General features: G+C 36.5%; 3 protein-coding genes and 1 pseudogene across 3 annotated transcripts; 1 reads left to right on the top strand and 3 right to left on the bottom strand.

Annotated features, from left to right (window-relative positions):
• Positions 1-69: 69 nt before the first annotated feature.
• LOC131843009 (WD repeat domain-containing protein 83) lies at positions 70-2,250 on the bottom strand. Its single transcript, XM_059191600.1, has 2 exons — positions 2,039-2,250; positions 70-1,199 (listed from the first exon to the last, which is right to left on the bottom strand). The coding sequence occupies exon 2, from the start codon at positions 1,104-1,106 to the stop codon at positions 195-197; it is 912 nt and encodes a 303-aa protein (XP_059047583.1). The 5' UTR covers positions 1,107-1,199; positions 2,039-2,250; the 3' UTR covers positions 70-194.
• Positions 2,251-6,627: 4,377 nt separating this feature from the next.
• On the bottom strand, positions 6,628-7,083 carry LOC131843029 (uncharacterized). The gene has a single exon (XM_059191619.1). The coding sequence runs from the start codon at positions 7,081-7,083 to the stop codon at positions 6,628-6,630; it is 456 nt and encodes a 151-aa protein (XP_059047602.1).
• Positions 7,084-8,849: 1,766 nt separating this feature from the next.
• LOC131843028 (uncharacterized) lies at positions 8,850-9,266 on the top strand. Its single transcript, XM_059191618.1, has one exon. It carries the CDS (start codon positions 8,850-8,852, stop codon positions 9,264-9,266), a length of 417 nt encoding a protein of 138 aa, XP_059047601.1.
• A 4,346-nt stretch (positions 9,267-13,612) lies between these two features.
• On the bottom strand, positions 13,613-19,400 carry LOC131843027 (putative nuclease HARBI1; annotated as a pseudogene).
• Positions 19,401-21,985: the final 2,585 nt, after the last annotated feature.

Below are 21,985 nucleotides of genomic sequence, written 5' to 3'. Positions count from 1 at the left end.
CAGACAAAAATAATAAAAAATGTCATTTTGGTGTATGTACCGTATTTATATTCATATGCATATAGTAAAAAAACTGTTATTTCAATATTACAAACAGACACTCCAATTTTATTTATATGTATAGATTTCTTTAATAAAAAATTATGTCTAAAACAGTTTTTATTATAATAGCCATACAGAATCATAAAAAAAGTTTAGTTTTCTTCACGTCGAACACCCCACAATTTTATTTCATCTTCACATGCTGTCAGCAGATAGTTTTCAGTTGGATGATGACTCAGAGATATAGTTGGCTTATTTGTAGTGTGAACTAACTTCTGTGTACAACTACTGCTTATTAAGTCCCAGTAAAAAACCTCACCAGTAGCAGACCCGGATATTATGTGGCTATCCTTCTCATTTACGGCATTCTCCAACAAATAATCGCTACTTTCATGCCCTTTAAAAGTATTTAGCAATTCCCCAGAGTCTTTATCAAATAATTTAATAGTTCCATCCGAACAGCTGAGTATGTAACACTGGCCATCATGTGTCATGCTCCCATATGTGATTACATCTCCAATATAATCTGAAATCATCTTACCAACCCTAATATCATACAATCGTACATGACAATCAACAGATGTAGTCATAACTTCATGATCCGTTACTTGTATTGAAGTTATAGTATCTTTAGCATCTTTTAACAGTTGCACAGGCTCTTGTCTTCGACTGACGACATCCCAAAAAGCGACAGTGTTGTCTATGGATCCTGAAACTGCCATAGTCGATTCTTCGTTGAACCTCACACATGTTATAGAACTGGCTTGGCCGCGGTATCGCCGTATCGGTTGTCCTGTGGTTACGTCCCATAAGATTACAGATTTATCTGCACTTCCTGATACAATATAGCTGCTGTCACAAGATCCAGCTGCATCTAAGACCTCATTAGCATGACCTCCATAGGTTTTCAGGAGTAGTTCCCTGTGAGGATTCCAGAGCTTTATCTTTTTGTCTGCCCCACATGTGAGGCAGTAGGTACCATCTATGTTGAATCTTACAGCTCGTATGGCTTGCTGTTTGCATTTTAATGTCGTCAAAGTTGTTAGTTCAGTCATAACATTCATATATTACTTGTATAAAACAGTTATAATACCTTTTTAAACTAGACAACCTTCCATTGCTGAATTACAGGACACACTAATATGTATTCTGATGTTCTGAAATTGAAAAATATTGTTATTAAGTGTATATTATGATATATTGAAAAAAATATATATGTTTAAATAGGGTGCTCCCAAAGTATATGCAGATATACATATTATAATAAGGGGCTGTTCAAGTATTACATTAGCAGATTTATTACAATTATTTACCCCCCCATCCCCTTGTCAGCAAAAGTAAGCAAAGCTTTTTTAACAAAGACAATGTGAAGGTTGCCATTTATGTAAAAAAGTAAATAACTAGTGATGACGTAATCACTATCTATACTTCCCTACCCCCCCCATATCATCCAAAATAAGCAAAGCAAAGACCCCCACCCCCTCAGTGTTTACATAATACTTAAACAGCCCCGAAACTCTTTATTGCACACATAGAACAAATATAATAAGAAAAATAATATTATATATGTATAGTGTAATGGTAAATAAGCTCACACCCCACCTGATGGTAATTGATAACCGTTGCTTACAAGGACGAAGGAATTGTTAGTAATGTGGACTAATAGCACCATAGCTAGCAATGTACCATGTCAGGTTGACCTCAACATGTTTCCCTTGGGAACCATCATTATAATTTCTTTGATGTATGTTACTCTTTCACGCAAAAACTACTGAATGGATTTTGAAGAACCTTTATAAACATATATAACATAACACATAGCCTAGGCTACAAATTTCGTCCGGGTGAAATCGCGTTGGCAGCTAGTAGTGTATACTTATATAGCTAATTAGGGTATATATATATATATACATAATATACCCACCACACTGTTGATAGTGAATATGAAATCTCATTTTATACTATTATTTAATCATTAAAATTTGTTCTGCGGTACCTGATATTGAAAATATCGAAGCGCTACGAAGTGAATTGCCTCACTTCACTTTTAATGGATAAAAACATAAGTTATATAGCTATTACTTATATTTTAAGCGGCAAATGACAAAATAAATAAAAAGTAAAAAAAACAACTAAAAGTGTAAACAAAGAAACGTCATTACCAAACTGACATATACATCTAGTACTAACAGAGGGCGCCATGGTATTAAAATTAATTTTACGGCTCCGGGTGTAAGTTCTTTTGAGCCCAATTAGACAGTACATCAACTCCGATTAATTAAAATTCAATCGGTAGTGTCTAAGAAAGATTTATATAATAAACTAGACTATTAGAATAACAATTTAATTTATTATTACAATTTTACAAGAAACATAATTTCATATAGCAATTTTTATAGAAAACATGACGTATGTTTTGTACGGCAAATTGCTGTAATAGTATATATTTATATAGTTTGTGCACAAACGTTATAATAATATATAGTGACTTGACGTAATAATCATGCAGTACATCAAGTTGAGTATAGAGTACGCAAAACTGTCTAAAAAAAACACATTGGCTAATGTCTATGTTTGTTTATGTTTTGTCTTTTGCACAAAAAGAAAAAAAACTTGTCTTTTGGTTTGACAACCGGTTTTATCGTTCTAACTTTAATTTTCTTTTCATTTGTGAGGAAATTTATAACGATAATCTAAAATAACATTTAGGTGTTATATTAAAATGTTTCAGTTTATTGGTTGAAGTTCTATTCTTGAGGCAATATATTGTAATTCAATGTTTCTTGTTGATGACTGCGAACATTGCAAGGAGGCACCAAAGCCTCAAAATTGTTTTTCGTATTCGTTTCTCTGTTACGCAAAGTCGAGAAGAATCCTATTTTTATCGTAGATAATTGTATTGGTATCGAAAGTATACAGTATTATGTATAATTGGTTGATCGCATTTATCAATAATAACGTCGATTTGTATCGGCGTGTCTTGGTGAAATTTTGTTTAGATGTCGTATACAAGTCTTAAATCAATAACTTGATTTTATACAATTTTGAAGATATTTAATGTACATTCTATTTACTCAGTTTGTCCTAAGTCATAGGCCGATGTGGAAGAACATTGGTTGGCCTGTTCAATTGGTTCTAAATCATCTCGTCTCTCTTTCTGTCAGCAAGTTGCATGTTGCTTGTTTAGGAAAGTTCTTTAATCAGAACGGTATGCAAATTAAGGGTTGCTAAGGTATCAATATAATCAGGTGTTAATATTTCAGTCTTTTTATGATTCTTTCATGTTGTTGTACTTGTTCTTTGTTTAAAATACTGACATTAGGTTGTATGATATTTGTTGCATTTGGTCGGAGGGAATATGAAATAATGTCATTATTATTATTATTATAGCTTTAATATCCATATACCACATATTTTACAAATATTATTATTATCTTTTTTATTTTTTTTATTATGAGGGCCACCCTTGGGCAAAAGCCTCATCCATCTTCTGCCAACCTTCTCTATCCATGGGAGTTTGCATCCAATCTTTTCCTACATTATTTTTTATGTCATTCTTGACTGTTCTGTTTTGATAATGGCATTTTTTCTTCTGAAAAATAATGCCATTATCAAAACAGAATTGAACTTTTTCAAATATTTCTCATCGGATGACATTTCAAGACTTGTACACAGGGAAGTCAGGTTCCTTTTTTAATGTGGTGAAATAATATTGAGGATATGGTGGGGTATGTTGATGCCCAAAATAAGTAAATTATTACTATTATCAAATTGAAATCAAATTATTACTTTATTTATAATTCCTTAATCTCCCCATGATATCATAGAGCCTTATTTACAGAATGTTCGCGTTAGGCCGATGGTAGGTGGTCGATGTATAGCAATTAGAACACTTGCAATCTCTGCCACTCATGTGTGATGATATCTACTGACCTAGCAGTGTTGTCTGTCTTGTGGGGAATGAATTGTTCTCTATATTGCTTGGTAGTGATAATGTGACATCACCTACTTCATCAGTTAATGGTTTAGAGACTACACTCGGTTATATAGTCATGGAAAGGCTGACTGGGGCTCACATTCTCAGTACAGTATGCTTTCAAATAATAACAAATTATTTTTCTGTCAATCAGACTCGCTTCTGCTTGATGAGAAGAAAGTGTTCCATCTAAGATTCATATGAGTATAGAAGACGAGATCTGTGAAAACAATTTTAAATCGACTTATTCACGAGATAACACAGGTCAATATACTGTGCTTCTACCATTTAAATTGCCCTCGAAATTAGGAAATTCATACGCTAGTGCAAAACGTCAGTATTACAACTAGAAAATAAATTAGACTCACAACCCGATCTATGTTAAGATTATAACTCCACTATTCAAGATTATATCGATAAAGGCTATTTCAGTATAGTAAAAAATCCTACATACGACTGAACATTACTATATACCGCAAAGAGCTATTTATCGCCCTGATAAACAGACTTCAAAAACTCGCATAGTTCTCAACGCTGGTTGTAAGACCATGTCCGGTTTATCACTTAACGACATACTTTATAGAGGTTGTAATTAACAAACTAATATTTTTGATTTGTTGATGAATTTACGCATGTTTGCTATTGCTGTAACGGCTGACATAGAACGAATGTATTTCTGTATTAAACTCACGTTTGATCATAAACCATTTTAAAGATTCGATTCAGAAATTAATATACAAACTTATCTATTTAACAGAGTCCCATTCAGAGTCTCTAGTTCTCCCTTTCTCCCGATGAGAGTTGTAAGACAATTGGTTTCGGATAGTCGCACTGAATATCCTCTCGCCGTCTACGATGCTGATAATCACATGTATATGAACGATCTCGCATATCCTGTTGCAACGTATGCTCAATTAGTAATTCATCATTAAGCGATGACCTGTCTGAAGGTTGAGCGGTACCATCAAAAACTACTCGAAGTTTGGTTGTCTTTACGAATCATAGCGTGGTGAGATAAATAATAAACTTTATGATTTGTCTTTTCGTTAAGGAAGATGTAGATAACATCTTCCATATGATTAAGATTTTGATATTCTGTAATGAAAATTGTATATTATTCTTTAGATGTTGCTTTGTTTTTAAATCTTTTTTCCATATTTAGTAATCGATTCAGTGCTAACAACAGAAAAACAAATTAAATTTTCTTCGTCCATCTGGTTGTTCGTGTATGTGTTTTTGTAATGTTCTTCACTCTTGTGACATATATTCCTCTGTTTCCCAGTATTTTTACAGTAACTGACCTACCTCTACTATTGTTGTGCCGACTATGATATTGTGTGTAGGTAAATCAGTTTGTGTGTGGGTAATACCAGATACTAACCATCCTATTCGGGAATTCTGGGTAATAAGAGAACCATATTTCTGTAATCGTTCAAGGAAAATAACTGCATAAACGTCGTCACCTAAACATCAATAGGACCTGGAATGCTGTTAATAATTTACTTTTAAATTCCTTTAATTTGTAATTCTATGGTTTATATCTTGCAGTTGTAATTGATCCTATCAACTGTGGGTAGGTATAATCTTTTAATTTTGAAGAGCAATTAAATAATAGCATTTTTTCATTCTAGCCATACATGTTAGAAATGTCCTCTACCTAACGGATCTCCATGGTTATCAACAACGTTTGAGGGTGATAATCTAACGAATATTATTATTTAAAAAACTATTATTAGAGTTTCATCATATGCAAATTCCTCTTGAGATGACAGCTGTGGTCTGCCTATGATAGACGTCGGCAAGCAACGACGACCTAAACGCCTTTTTTGTCTTGCTCTTGATATTTCTTTTTTGGCTTCGATCCCATAATTACACTATTATTATAATGAATAGCACAGTCACGTAGTAAATACAATAACAAGCGCTCATCGGCTAACTACGCAATTAAATGATCCCTTGCATGAACTACTATTGCCATGCATGTTCGTCGTTCAAGTAATTGTTTATAGGATAGGATAGTGCTTGACCTTCCTTTTTTAGTGCCTTAAAGCACACAGCGTTGTCGCTCCATATCTCAGTCGGACAGCCCCGCCGAGCCATGAATCTTCTTAGGGCGGCGATGGCTGAGTGAGCGCTGAGGGTATGCACTACTTCGATGTGTATGGGTCGTGATGTAGACATCACATACATGTGAAAAGGCCGCCATACCGCTTTTTTCGGTGTCGACGAAAGGTGGATCCAGCTTTGGCGCCAGGAGGGGCTTACATAAAAACGTGCGTGATACCAACACAGACGCTGTCCACCCGCGCTGTAACGGCTGCGAGAACGGACACATTGCTGACTATGTGATTGGTATCTGGAGTGTCTGCTACAATTGCAAAATCCTCGTGGCATCGACATAGCATCTAAACGACGCGTCAACTCGTCAAGCTTGCGATTGATTTCTGCAATGTTTGTGCAGGTGATACAGCTGCTGCCACTTATTGCGTTGGCATTGTAGAAATTGTGGCCACCTGCGGTAAACTCGTATGCGGTGTCATCTCTAAAATGTTATCTGCCAGCTGAGCTACGTCATCCAGGCTTGACTGTTCCTGGGTAGCAATAATGGTTTATAAGTAACCAGGTAGTCTATTTAACCACATGGATCGAAAAAAGTCATCGGCGATATTATTATCAGCAAGACTACGAAGACGTTGAAGAAATTGGCTAGGTTTCCTGTCTTCCAGTTTTTGCCTGTTTAAAAGTTGGGAGCATCGTTGGTGCTTGCTCTCAGACAGACGGGTAGTTAGCTCACTACATTGTTTTAATGTCTCATACTTGTCCGTTGTAGGCGGTTTCATTATTATATCCTCCACCTCAGTAGCGTATTTATAATCGGGCACAGATATGACATGGTAAAATTTTGTTGCGTCCGTCGTTATGTTTGATAACGCAAATTGCCCACCAAGCTGCGCAAACCATAGCGCGGGCTGGTCCGGCCAAAATGGTGGCAATTTTACACCGATTCGACACACCGTGGTATCACTATCCGTAGAATCACTAGGCGAGTCTTTATTACACGACATTGTTATTATAAATGATCAAATCACTAAAAAGTTATCTTCTTCTCTGATAATTATTCTATATGAATAAAAACTTACAGCAGAGACTGTTTTTTTCATGGGCAACTTAGTTTGGGATCGCATTGTGGTATGTTGATTGAATAGCCATCATCCCCCCAGCCAAACATCAACGGGTACTTGCAGCGCGTCATAAGCTCGATGTATCTCACTGATACGCTGAAGTAAGTTACTTCGGCTTTCGAGGATAATGTCTCTTCGGTCAAAATGCTGATCTACCAATACAACAGCCACTTCATTTGCCGTTGGTGCATTACATCTGCCTGTGTTCTCTTTGTGGTTTTTTATCTGCATGTATTACGACCTTGAATGACTCTGAAGGCGATATTTTATCAATAGCTGTTTTTAGATCTTTTATGTATGGGTTCACCTCATGTTACGTAAGCTGGAATTATTTGATTAAATTTGGTATTAAATCCAGGAAATTTAGAACATCGAATATTAGCTTCTACATCATCTTCAGAGACGAAATAAATTTGCAGAAACTGTATATCCTGCCCAGGTTCCGGTAATATACTTCTAATTAAATGATAGACTTGTCCTTGAACTTTAAAAGTTGGTGAAAAACCGCCTTCATTTATTTGTTTTCCACCGAAGGAAGCCATATGAAAACAGGCATTATATTTTCGGATATTATCCACGTAATGTACATGATTTGGGCGTAAATCATTAACAAGACTGTAAAGTGGTTCAGGCAGTTGTGTAAACGGCTCAAGTTGTACTTTACAGACGCTACAACACGTGCCAGGTGTCTCATCTTTCCACTTCAAGGCGTTACACGACTGACACTTGTACGTCATACAACCTAAGACTACACTACTGTCAGTTCCATAAGAAATATCTGGGTCATACGCCAAATTCGAAAGCAAATTGCTACTCCATACACACAGAGTTGTATGTTCTCTATACCGTGACTGAATCACTCTATGCAGTTTGGTATTCCTGGCCTGATATAGTGCAGCAGATTGCCTATGTTTTTCAGGGTGTGCAGTCTGGAAGGTGGCGACAGATTCCCTATGTACATCAGGTTTTTTTCTTATATTCAGACACAACTTTACGGTAGAATTCAGGTAGAGTCTGTCCATATATTTTTGTCCCTTTTTTATTTGATTTTTTCGTGTGTAATTAGTAAAGCTTGCCCTACGTTTGTTTTTCTTTTTTATATTAATGTCACAGAGTCAGATGGGGACAATAAACTTCTTATTAAATTTTCATCATAATTTATTGAAGATATTTATTGATAATTGAAGTATTTGTCAATAATTTCAAATATTTGTTTGCTTATGCCAATATTCATAGAAAACTTACTTAGTAAAACATTTAAAGTTGTAGGTGCAAGAAGACAAAACATTCTTCTTAAAAATCTATAGCAAGTCAGGGACCTCTTATATAGTCTGGGGGCTATAATTTTGTCTTCAGTCGTCGAATTGCGACCCTTAACATGTATCTTAAAATTTGTCAGTTGTTCATGCAACAACAATGAAAATGTGGGACTTATTTTATTGGCCAGGTTACTGTATTTAATTTTTGTAATTATTGATTATTATTCATATATTTAATTTTTTTTACTTGGCAGATTTTTCTCACATACTTTTTGCATTTCATATATGATCTGTCTTCATTTTTTGCAAGTTACTTTCTAGGACTCGAACTAGAAAAATCTAATGATGGATATATAACATTAAGTCAGAAAGCCTATACAAAGAAATTGCATGTCTGACTCCAAACCAGCTTTAACACCAATAATAAAAGAAAACAGTGAAGATACATCTCTAGATGAAAGCAAATTTCCTTATCGCCAGGCAGTTGGAGCACAGTCATATTTAATGGTAGGGACAAGACCAGATATCAGTTACGCAGTGAGTGTTGCCTCCAGAAATTTAGAAAAACCAACGAAACGGGATGTTATTGGGGTAAAAAGAATACTTCGCTATCTGAAAGGATCAGTAGATAAGGGGCTAACATTTAAGACTGATATCACAGGAAATTTAAATTGTTACAGTGATGCAGATTTCTCTGATGATCAAGAAACTTGTCACTCTACCACAGGAATAATATGCCTTTACTCAGGCTATAAGTTGGAAAAGTCAACAACAAGGAATAGTAGCCTTGTCTTCGACAGAGGCTGAACTTATGGCTGTTAGTGAAGCAACCCAGGAAATTATTTGGCTAAAAGAGTTACTATCTGAATTAACGGAACTAGACAAGCAACCAATTCTCTATGTGGACAATGAATCTGCAATAAAATTAGCTCACAACCCTGCATATGAATATCATAAAAGGACAAAGCATATCAAGCGCAAGCATTTTTATGTCAGGGAATGTGTAATGGACGGGCATCTATTAGTGAAGCATGTCTCATCGGAATATCAACTAGCCGACATGTTTACGAAGCCACTCTACAGACCAAGATTATAAGAACTGTCTTTTCAAACAGCAGACCCTGTTTGTACCATCGTTGTAACCTTCAGGTTGTTTGATAAATATTTTTTCTACAACTGACCCATTGAGGAATGCTGATACGTCAAATTGACAAAGAGATAAATTTTCTTTTGCAGCTACTCCTAACATTGCTCTGATTGTACTCAAGCGGACAACTGGGCTGAATGTTTTATCATAATCCACACCAGGTTTTTGTGAATATCCTTTTACAACTAACCTAGCTTCATATCGATCAATACTTCCATCAGGGTTAGTTGTTATTTTATAAATCCATTTACTAGAAAGAGCTTTCCTACCTTTAGGTAGCTCCACCAGATCCCAAGTTTGATTCTCTTCTAGAGAAGTCATTTCACTCAGCATCGCTTCAAGCCATTTCTTTTTATCTTTACTTTTCATTGCTTCGTTGTACGTTTCAGGTTCTTGTTGTGAGTTCATTACCTCTTCTGAAGCAGTCATCACAAAGTCATCAAATCTTGTAGGCGCTCGTAAATAATTACGATTTCGAAGTGAACTTTTAACTTCAGTTTGAACTTCTTCATGTGTCTCTACATCATTTGTTTTAGCTTGGCTTTCCGAAGGTCTTGTTTCTTCTACCAGCTTGATATTTCTTTCATCATCTATCTCAAAATCATTGTTAACTGATTCATATTCGCTTACAATTTCATTTGGGTCAATGTTCTCTTCACTGATTATAGTTTGTTTTTTATCTCTCTCCTCTAATTTCTCAATATTATTAAAGATCAGATCTACATAATCAGTTGTACTTGAATTATTTGAATTAAAGTTTTCTTTATAGAAAATTTTATCAACAAATTTCACATCTGTTGGGTTGACTGCAAATCCTCTATGGTCCGTTCAAAGAGGATTGCTGGTGCTGGGAGCGTCTCGTAAAGACCGTGGGTCTGTGCGGCTGCTTTACCAAAGTGGCCTTGGTCATTTGGCTCTCGTGCGTGTAAGAGATGCCTGACTCCTGTTGCATCGACAGTCTCCTAGGCCTTCTTCTAGGTATTCTCCAGCTCCAGATGCGATCACGGCGGTTCCGTAACCTTCAACGAATCTTATCAGCCTCTCTTGGTCATTTGAGGAAGTACCTCTTTTCTGCGCTGAAAGCGCGATCTGATAATATAATACAATACAATACTCCATGATAATAGGCATGGGCTGAGGCGGGGATAGACTTCGCATAATAGCGGTCCACGTCCGAAATCGCTTTGTACTCGTTCTCCACTAGCTGTACGTATCCTGCTGCATCTGCTTCGAATTCCTTTGCTGCCTCTTCAGAGACAAATCCTGTTTCTCCGTCAATGACGAAGGATTCTCGCCATAAAGGATCGTTTGTAAGTGGTGTTTCTGTTGTAGATAATCTTTTTGGCTGAGGGATACCTCTCTGCGTCTTATTTTTGGGACGCTGGAATGGTTTCTTTGGCTTTTGCTCTTTGTTCGCATTTTGCGGTTGCTGCTTCGTGTTGGGCGGTGGATTCGCTTGCGCTGTAGGCACGTCGTTAGCTGGGGTTTGAGTCGCCATTACGGCTTCTCACCTTTTCATAGAAATAAAAATGGTATAATAAAATACCTTACCATTACTCTAAATTTTGAAAAATATTTCTTTCATAAGACATATGTGAGGTGCATCCGCTATCTATGATCCATTTTTTTTTGTTTTCTTCCTTAGATACATATAGACAAATCGCAATATTATTTTTATTTACGTCTTTGCTATCATGACTTGATTTTATAGTCGTCTTATTTTTGTAGTATGATGACTTCTTTCTACAGTTTTTAGTATTATGTCCTTTTTTCTTACATATCTTGCAGAAAGCATAATAAACTTCTTCATTACTTGTGCTTGCATCAGCAGAGGATAAATGTTTTCTAGCTTCCGATTCTTCAATAATTTTTATCTTAACATCCTCTGGTTTAGGTAACGTGTCTCTCGACTCTATCGCTACTCTAAAATTTTCACATTGTTTTTATTAGTTTTATTTCTGCTGCAGACATCAATAAAATGAGTTCTGATTGCGCTAGCAAGTCTTCTTCTTTAATTTTAGAATCCTCATATTCTATGTCTGAAGTTATTACGTATTTTCATAGCTTTTGTTTAACAAGGACTGCTTTGGCTTGTAAGGCCCAAGTGTCATAGTTATCTTTATTTAATTGTTCTATTTTTCCATAGGAGGCCATTTTATGTCGTTATTATTTGCTCTGCTACCATATTAAAGTTGAGAACAAAAAGCAATATTAATTATTGAATACGTATAATAAGCAGAATAAAAAGATATTACAATCAACAAGATGCTAAGCAACGACATCGTCATCGATACACAGACAATTAGGTCGTATATCTACAACTCATACTCCTAACAATATATATAAAGCATACTATAAAATTTAAGAGTTCGTTAAGGATAATAATGTTTTTGTAGAAAAACTTAAAATTCATAGTGCTGACAATATTACGTGATTGCACTAGGAATAAGTACATAGCGGTTTCTATATTGATTATCGCATGTCTCTTGTTATTGTGTGATTATTTATATAAAAAAACATTTATTCAAAAGAGCAACACACAAGTTTTGCTCATTCTTCTTGAAGTATGTCAAAGTTAATGTCAATGTGTGATGTTGGGTAATCTAAAAATGTTGCTCTCTCTCTTGTTAAGTATCTGTCATTGTGTAAGTTTATAAGTTTCCTAATAAATATTAAATATAAAAGATAGACTGCATATTATTTTAAAATAACATATAAAACATGGCGCAGCGGTATTTACTGTAAGTCTAAACAGTGTATTTCGGTTATAACGATATCAATTCTGAAGCTTACCACGGATTGAAATTGCAACCAGCATGGAGCGTAGTTGAGTAAAATTGCCCCCAAACTTCGACATTCGAGCTCAATCTGCAGCAGCAGAATGGAAAGCTTGGAAAAGCATGTGTATAGATTATCTGGTGGCTGTCGGTAGTGACAAGGCTACAGACCAAATTAAATTATCTCTGCTGAGGAACATGATGGGTCCTGAGTCGACAAAAATTATATTATCGTTCAAATTATCAAAGGAAGATAGCGAAAACTACAATAAAGTGTTACAAGAAATTGAGAAATATGTAAAGCCTAAATGCAATGACGTTTTTGAAAGGTACAAGTTTAATGACAGAAAACAATTGGAAGGCGAAAATTTTGAAAGTTTTTACTCAAATTTAAGGTTACTGATTATAAATTGTAATTATATGGAGTCTATAGAGGATGATTTACTTACGAGATCATATCGTACAAGGCATTTTTGATAAACAATTACAAGAAAGTTTGCTCCGAGTCGAGAACTTGACTTTGGACAAAGCTACAAGTAGATGCAGAGCAGCAGAAGCTAGTCGTTCTCAAGTAATGGAAATGAATCCAACCTGTATTACTTCAATACAGGTTGGGTCGAGTAAAGAATTATGTAAATAAAAGAACTGAGAAGAAGTTTCAAAGATATCTAAATAATAAATTTGATTGTCGTCGTTGCAAAAGTCAGCATGGTCCGAGAGAATGTCCTGCATATGGAAAAAAATGTGCAAAATGTGGGATATTAAATCACTTGGCAGTGAGCTGTAAAGTGAATAAAATAAGTGAAGCTTTGTGTAATAAATCAAATTCATCAAATGAAGAAGTTATTGCAAATAATAACCCTTTTAGTTCTTTTGAATGTTTAAAATATTTTAAAAGTAAAGATATAAGTTTAATAACTAGCAGTCCACATTACCCAAATAGTAATGGTATGGCTGAAAAGGCAGTACATATAAGCAAAAAGATTCTATCTAAAGCTAAGGAGGATAAAGTTGATTATTGAGAATATGTCCTAAGTTATAATAATACACCATTGTCCACATTGTATGTTTCTCCGTCTCAAATCTCAAATCATGCGGCACCCAAACATCAAGCTTTTTTTGTATCTAGTCCTCTGCAGTTTAAAATGGTTTGGTGAGTAACTCTCATCTCCTGGGCTATGTCTTGAGATGCCACATGCCGGTCTAACTCGATGTTTTCCATGATTTGATCAGTATTCGTCGTTCTTCACAGCTCTTCCGCCGGCTAGCTTATCCATGGTGTCGTTTTCACCGGCTCTGAATCGTCGAAACCATTCCTTCGCGGTTCGAAATGATAGAGTACTATCCCCCAAAACAGCATTAATCTCACGGAACGTTTCTTTAGCGGATTTGCCTTTAACGAAGAAAAATTTTAAAATAGCGCGAATTTCGGCATTAGTAAAATCCATGTTTACACGTCAATAACTGTTGAACGCAATATTCAAACTAATCATGCAAAGCGTCGTTTTGTAGGTTATGTCAAGACCTTTCAAATGATGTATAGTATTGCCAGATACGAGCTCTGTAGTGCTTTATACATAGCCGCGAAATTCTAAAGACAGAAAGGCGGTCAAATATCTCTCATATTTGACAATCTATATCATTCCTGATAGTTTTTAAAGCCCCACTTATTGGGCTTGTCCTGTTGAGACTATGCTGTAATCTGTACCGATTTTTTTGCTAGACATACTCACATGACGTTAGCGTTGTTAGCATTTTTATTCATGTGTACCTATAAAAAGGTTAATGATTGTAAAGTTATCTGTGGTCTCTTCCGGTTTGTCCTCTGCTTCGTTCGGTTCTGCGCCTGACTTGTGAGTTTATGTTTTGAACAATGTGCATGTGCATGGTGTTTGTTCCGCAGGTATGCAGGATTGGTCACATGCTGCCATAGACTATGAGTGAAATGTGTCAGTGCCACAATGATTGCACGACAGGGATTCTGCTTTAATGGTATCGTCTGTGTTATGGCACAGGAGGCTCGGTCATCTTAGTCATCGTGGAGTGAGTATTCTTAAAAATATTTGTACTGGTATTAATTTACAGTCACTCCAGCATGATGCGGCTGTTATAGGATGTGTGTCATGCGTTGAGCAAGAATGCGGGAAGCAAGCAATGCAAAAGTTTCCGAAGGGTGTAAAGAACCGTATCAAGCAAATTTTGGATCTCATCCATTCTGATGTATGTGGTCCAATGCCTGTTATCAATTTAGGAGGTTCTAGATATCTACTCACATTTACAGATAATTTTTCTAGAAAATAATTTCATTATTTTATTAAGCATAAGTCTGAGTTGTCCATATTTAAGATTTTTAAAGTCGTAGTTGAGAAACAAACTGGGTTTTCTTTAAAATGTCTTCGTACTGATCGTGGTGGAGAATATTGCAGTACAGAATTTTCTACTTATTTGCAAAGTGTTGAAAAAAGCACAATACCCTCAGTATTGTGCTTATTTCCAGATTTTGTTTGACAAGTTGGGATTACTTCCACTAAATCCTCCTCAAACTTAGGACATATGTTAATGTTTTTGAGGAGAAATAAATAAAATAACACACACCTAGTGACGTTTGTAGAGCCAGGTTTTGGAAACCTAAATACATAATACTGTCTCAGGAATATCAGCAGGCGACGAACCACACTTAAGGCACTTCCTCTTGTTCTTCTTCATGATAAAACAACGGTCACCAATTACAGAGTTACTAACTCGATAATTTAGACGAAATAATAAGTCACGAATTTTAGCTTATTACCATGATAAACACAAACTAAATACATCTATCTACACAATTACGGAGGAATCTATATCATTCCTGATAGTTTTTAGGGCCCCACTTATTGAGCTTGTCCTTCATATATTGTCGCCTTTTGCCAGCTTTTGTGCCTTTGTATGCAATCATCATTTCATCAATCCAAAGCGTCTTTCGGTCTCTTGAGTAAGGCAACTATTTCGTATTTTCTCTACTATTGGTCGAAACTTATAATATCTGTCCCCGTTGTCATAATTGTTGTCCGTAAAACGAATATAACGTCGTATTTTTTCATATCGTTTCAGAGTCATTAGATCGGCTAGCTATGAGACACTATAAGTAGATATCAAAATTTTGTGCTCCAATAATCTATAAAAGAATGCATACCAACAATGTATAGCTAAAATATCGTAAATTTTCCTCAGTAAGCAGAATAGATTTGCCTGTACATTGGGTGGAATAAATATTAATTTCACTGACAATATCCTCAATAATCTACTCTGTGATGAAATGGTACTTTCTTCTATTTGTATGTCAGACTGAACTTCTTCTGTTCCAAACAAAAGTATTTTTAGCAAATGGCGCAGTTGTAACGTGTCTTGCGGTTTTTTTTACGAGCAATATCCACAACGATCAGCATTATTATTGTTAGTCGTTGCTGAAGACTGGGTTCCATCTAATTTACATATTTCGACGAGCCTGAGCCCTTATGGTTCTCGGCAAGGATTCTAGGCTTAGATGACGGGCTCTCATTAGAGCCCGTCATCTAAGTTGCGGCGTTGGTCCCACGTGCGACGCTGTATCTCTCACACATTTTATCCACGCTGTCGACTTCACCTTTGGTTCTATTGTAGTCGTAAATAAAAGCCGCTACAGCTCACCTGGTTCCTTCAAATTTTTAGCTTCTCTAGCGCCTGGAAGTTGAGTGACTATGATTATGATAGCACGTCGCCTAGTTAGGTTAGGCAGGAGATTTATTCCACCTTGTCTGTCCATCTTTTCCCAAGTAAAATCACGGGAACACGGGAATTTCATAGCACACAAATTAATGTTTGTGCAAAAACTTGTATTGTAAAATGTTTATTAAATATAATATTGAAATAAAAAAAAATAGGGTTTCATTAAAAAAATACCTAATATTCATATTAATAGCGATATTGTGGAGCACAGCTAAAGCCACTATAACTGCCTTGCCATTTTTCAGCGATACACTTAAACCATGTAATAAACATTGGAATCTCTGTTTCCACACTCCAAAACACCTTTCCACACTATTCTGCGTTTTTATATGGGCAGAGTTATACCTTTCTTACTTTCTATATACAGAATTCAAAATTGGTATAAAAGCCATATCAAGTGGATACTCTGAGTCACCGAGTAAACGTCCTCTAAAATGACCATTATTAAATCTTTCTTTTATATTTGACTCGGTAAATATTCTGCTGTCATGAGATCTGCACCTCCATCTTGCAACAAAGTCTCTTATCACACGTTTTGCATCACGAACAACCTAAAATCAGAATAATTAAGTACTTTATACATTATAGTTAATTTTAATCAGTAACATTACAGTTACATTTTACACATAATACGAGGATGGATTGAAAAGTTCCCGACCTCAGCAAGAAAACAATATAAAATATAAACAAAAGTAATTTTATTTTTCCACTTAACTTAATGCACTTCTTCCATCTGGTTTCCAACGCATACAGGGCATAGTTATAAAAAGAGTTTCTTTAAGGCCTTAAAAAAAGTCACCCACCGCAGCTTCGACCTACTCATTTGATGAAAATTTTTGACCTCCAAGGTGTTTTTTTGGTTTGGGAATAAATGAAAATCTGAATGAAGGTGCCAAATCAGAGGAATAGGCGGGATGTGGCAGTAATTCAAAGCCACAATCAGGAGAATTTGAGTCATAGATTCAGACGTGTGAACACTTGCATTATTCTGTGTGTCTATCACGTGCCTGGCCGACGATTAAACGTGTCCGAGGGAACCATTATTGAGTTGTGCAAGGAAGTAGATAGTTTACGTGATTCACGAAAATTATTTAGGTCATCTGATGACGCTAGAAATGTAAACACGCGTCGTGGAGCATGCCTCGATGAGTCCGCCGCGACTATCGAGTCAGCGTTTTCACCTACAATCGATGCGGTGACGCCGAGAGCCGACGTCGTTCCTCGTCCCGCGCCCCCTGCCCGCACACCGCGAGCGCCCGCACCGCTGCAAGTGGAACCAGCACCAGCAAAGTCCGCGGTGCTATCAAAGCGCCAAGATTTTGCCACCGTCGCCGCTAAAAAACCAACTGTTCAGCGGAATGAGCCTAAAGTGACTCTGAAAATTACCCCTATGTGTACAAAGTCTGCTGACCGTGACGATGATGGTTTTGTCACGGTACAAAAGAATAGGCGCACAAAGAGGGTCAATCGAAACCATTGTGGCACAGCACTGACAGGGCCCAACTTCTTGTTACGTGCCGCAACACCGACCACGGCAATGTACCTATCCCGCCTACACTACGCTACCAAGGAACAGGACATTGTTGACTACATCCGGACTAAAAGCAACCTGATATTGAGGGTGACGCAGTTGGAATCGAGCCACAACGCGAGCTTCAAAGCGTTCGTGGCCCTGGTCCCCACCAATATGCTGCCCACCTTCATGAAGGAGGACTACTGGCCGAAGGGGGTGGTCTATCGGCGCTACCGTGGCAGATTGCCGTCGTCAGTGCCGTGACCATACAGACAATTTTATTTTTCATATTTTATTATTATTTCTTATGTATGTTAGTCTATAAGGTATTTATAATATGGGCCATGTAGCCTGAATTAAATAAATAAATTATTCTGATGGAACAACATTTTCTTGCTGACTAATCCTGGCCTTTTCTCTTTGATTGTTTCACGCAAACGGCGTAAAAGGGTGCAGTAATAAGCCGAGTTTATAGTTCCACCTTTGCAAGGTCAGTTTTTTAAGATGCTAACGGTGTCTATCGTTATATCGCCATCACCTTGCCAGCTGACAAAATTGCTTTGGCTTTTTTTGGAGTCGGTTCATCAGGTTTCTTCCACCACTTGGATTGCTGTTTTGGCTCTGGGGTGTACAGATGTATCCAGGTTTCATCCATTGTCACAAATCTGGTCAAAAAATCCTGTGAATCAGCTTCAAACAGTCGCGAGAAATCGTGAGCCGTATTCTATTTTGTTCAACTGAAAGCGATCTGGGTACCCACCGCGCAAAAACCTTAGAAAATCCAAGTTCATTGACTATGATGTTTTGTGTTTGTTCATCCGAGATGCCTCATGAATAGTGTCTGCAGTCTCCCTGCTGGTCAATTTCCGATCTGCCAATATAAGATCACAGATTTTCTCGATGTTTTCCTCAGTCGTAGACGTCGTAGGCCGGAGCGAGGGTCATCTTCAATACTCTCTCGTCCGCGTTTTAATTCTGCAACCCCCTTTTTCACAGTTGTATACGATGGAGCAGATTCTCTCAATGTTGTTGACATATCTTAGTGAATCTCTTTTGGAGTTAATTTTTTTTAAACAGGTGACCGCACGTTGTTCAATTTAAAAACGTTGCACTTAAGTTTATAAAATTCAGCCTAATTTAAAAACAGATAATGCTATTGCGATAGAATTTTACAATGTAACAATCAGAGAGTAAGCAAATCGAATGAGGTCAGTTACATTAAATTAGTTCAAGTATTTATGTGTTAGACCGCGAATATTTCGATCTACCCGTATATAATTTTATCACCTGCACATTCAAACAATTATATCCTTTCCTATTTATGTAGTATTGGGCTACATCACCTGTTTTTTTTATTCTAATATAGGTATACAGTCTATTGCCTCTGTCACACCTGGAAAACCAGCTACACTTTCGAATTTTGTCATAATAGACAGTTGCTCTGTGACAGTTCCTGCCAATTTTATTACAGTGGAAGAAGCTGGGCAATTGCCTTTGTCGCCCTGCATATTCTGCTAACTGTGGGTTGAATGAATACATGTTGGCTGAACCATGAAGATACATGATTGATAAATGTTATGTAAAAAAAATTACCTTTTTTCATCCCCCAACACCTCAAAGCAGTTAATACTTTCAGCTCAGGAGAAATGGCACCACCTCTGGGATCTTGTTTTAATTGATCATACACCAAGGAAATTATACTGAGCATTACTTTTATTAAATCGATATTTATATTTAAAGCGCGTATCAAATTTTGGCATAAGTTTATGAGACTCAATCTTAGCTTTGATGAAACCGTCAAGTGCTGATTTTGTACACAGGCTTCATGAAGCTTCAGTTACAGTCTTCACTAACCTCTTGAAGCTTGGCTTGATGTGATAATCTAAACGCAAAAAAATTATTTTGTTGTCCTCTTCTCGAGAAATGTGAGATTTCATTTCGTGGGTAGACATTTGCTTCAAGATAGGTGGTTCTGTAACATGATTCTGCCAGTCGATGAGGACATAATAAACTTTTGCGTCCATGTTTACCAGGTGTGTTGAAATTTGCCGGTTATTTAGAGAACACTTAATTTTCAGGGTATCCCAAAATTTCTTTATTCAAAATATGTAGCATTCGATTCTACACACTTCGCATCTTTTAGAAAAGATTATGGATACCATCCCAAAAAAACTTTTTGTCCTTCCAGCCAAACCATTCTAAAAGCCAGTTTTCGACATCTTGAAAATCAGTGAAGCGCTGCTCTGCAAGTGAGTGCAAAAAGGTAATAGTCGAACGGGGCAAGGTCTGGAGAGTACGGCGGGTGCGATAATATTAAGCGCTTTTAATGTGTCCTTCACCGGTTTAGCAGTATGAGATGGAGCGTTGTCATGTTGTAAGATGACTTTACTCTTCGGGCCCATTCCGGCCGTTTTACGATCAACGCATGATTCAAATTGATAATAGAATAGAAAATCATTTATTAAAATAAACTTAATTTAAGCACTTTTGAATAGTCATTAACAATTTGTTTTTTATCTACCACTCGTTCGGAAAGCTTACAAAAAGAAAAAGAACATTATTCACTTTGTCTGATGAACAATTATCAATTCCAATTGCTTTCCCTTTGTCTTTGTTAGCAGTTTAAATCTGCAGTCAAATTACTTATATCACTATTTAAACAAAAATTAATAGAATCATTTGTTATGTCACAATTTTTATATTGAAGTTTACCATGTAAACTGTTCATGAAGTCAATATTATAAGCCACTAAAGTGGCTATTTCATTCTTAGAAGATTTAGAAAGATACATTGTATCTTTTGTCAAATAAAAATCACTAATAAAACTATTAGTGTCAAAAAATGTAAAAACGTCCCTATGACGACATGTCAATGTATGTCATAAATTATTAAGGTAATGTACCATTCAGCGGACTGCATCGCGAATTGCCTATTTTGAATAATATCTCCTAAATACTTGCTTTGCGTACTGTACTACCAAAAAAATTTTAATTAATTTGAAGTTGAGGTTTTTCAATAACTCTTATTACTAAACTTTGGGAGAGAGGTCGAGAATGACTAGTACAAGGTCAATAGGAGCCTTGTTACGCGACCGCGACTGGTACATACGATGTACCTCGTGCGCTGGATAGTTTTGGGACTGAAGGTCCTCAAGAATGGAATCTGTAGACAGCTCCTTTGGTGACCCACGTATTACAACGCGGAGCTTCCCCTCTTCCTCGAGAGCATAGGTGTGGTAGCCTATGTTTTTTTCCCGTAGGAAGGTGGTGAGACGACGATGGTCGTCAAATGATGGGACTGTCACCTTAATCCCTAGTGAGGTAGCGTTTGCATGGCTGAAATTAATGTGCTTATTTTTAAGAACCTGCCTGGAACACGGTCTCCGTGTACCAGCTGTGCACTAAGTGCACAGGCTTGGCGGCTTTAAATGCTATAAAGCCATTTAAGATGCCGGGATATTTGTTTTCCAGGAATTGGAAGAACAGAGACATATCGCGGCGCGAAATGGCGCGGGACGCGAAGGCTCCGGCACATACGTTCGTTCGCTAGCGCGTCGGTCAGCAGAATGTTGAATTGTGCCGCGTTCGACACCTCTATTTATACAGCGCCCGCTCGCACCTCGTCCACCTCGCCCTAGGTTACGATTGTGTTACGCGTATAGGTGCGAGCGGGATGGAATGCGCGAATGGGACCGCCTCTACTCGCTACTCATTTATTTATTTTCTATTTACAATCTTAAACATTACTATTTGCTATGCAACCTATTCTTATTTATGTACACAATTTTATTATTCTGCCTTAATCTATTAGGTAGTAAAACAACCGAAATCATAACTTTTTAATAAACAACTAAAACTATACAATATAATTATCGCGAACAGTAGTGAATACATACAATTTTTAGAGTAAGTAGAATTCCACGTTTTGTGACTACAGATGAAACTTAAAAGTTAACTTCAATTCATCATTTTTTTCCCTGGATATGGTTATTTTATTGTAGTGAATACGCAGTTTTTAAAGTAATTAGAATTCCACGTTGTGTGACTACAGTTGAAACTTAAAAGTTAACTTCAATTCATCATTTTTTCCCTGCATATAGTTATTTGATTCTAGCGAATTCGCAGTTTTTAAAGTATTTGTGACTAGTGTTGAAACTTTGCTTAAAAGTTATCTTCAAATTATTATATTTCTGTAAAACATTAATTTGTCTTACTTTTCTTTCTTAAAATTATAATTTTAATTGGGTAAAGTCTAAATTGATGACACATTTAAAAATGACAATCCTAGACCAATGTCTCTGTAATTAGAATTCCATGCTTTATTACTACAGTTCAAAAACAGAACC

Source organism: Achroia grisella, unplaced genomic scaffold (genome assembly GCF_030625045.1).
Source record: "Achroia grisella isolate CSIRO2021 unplaced genomic scaffold, CSIRO_AGI_Agris_v1 utg2716, whole genome shotgun sequence".
Taxonomy (NCBI): Eukaryota; Metazoa; Arthropoda; class Insecta; order Lepidoptera; family Pyralidae; genus Achroia; species Achroia grisella.
The sequence above is the reverse complement of the archived record's forward strand: the minus strand, read 5'-3'. Positions and strand labels throughout refer to the sequence as shown.

What these genes read in the sequence shown, in the direction of transcription:
- LOC131843029 (XM_059191619.1), bottom strand. Translation starts at nt 7,083, where the DNA reads ATGTCGTGTAATAAAGACTCGCCTAGTGATTCTACGGATAGTGATACC.
- LOC131843028 (XM_059191618.1), top strand. Translation starts at nt 8,850, where the DNA reads ATGTCTGACTCCAAACCAGCTTTAACACCAATAATAAAAGAAAACAGT.
- LOC131843009 (XM_059191600.1), bottom strand. Translation starts at nt 1,106, where the DNA reads ATGAATGTTATGACTGAACTAACAACTTTGACGACATTAAAATGCAAA.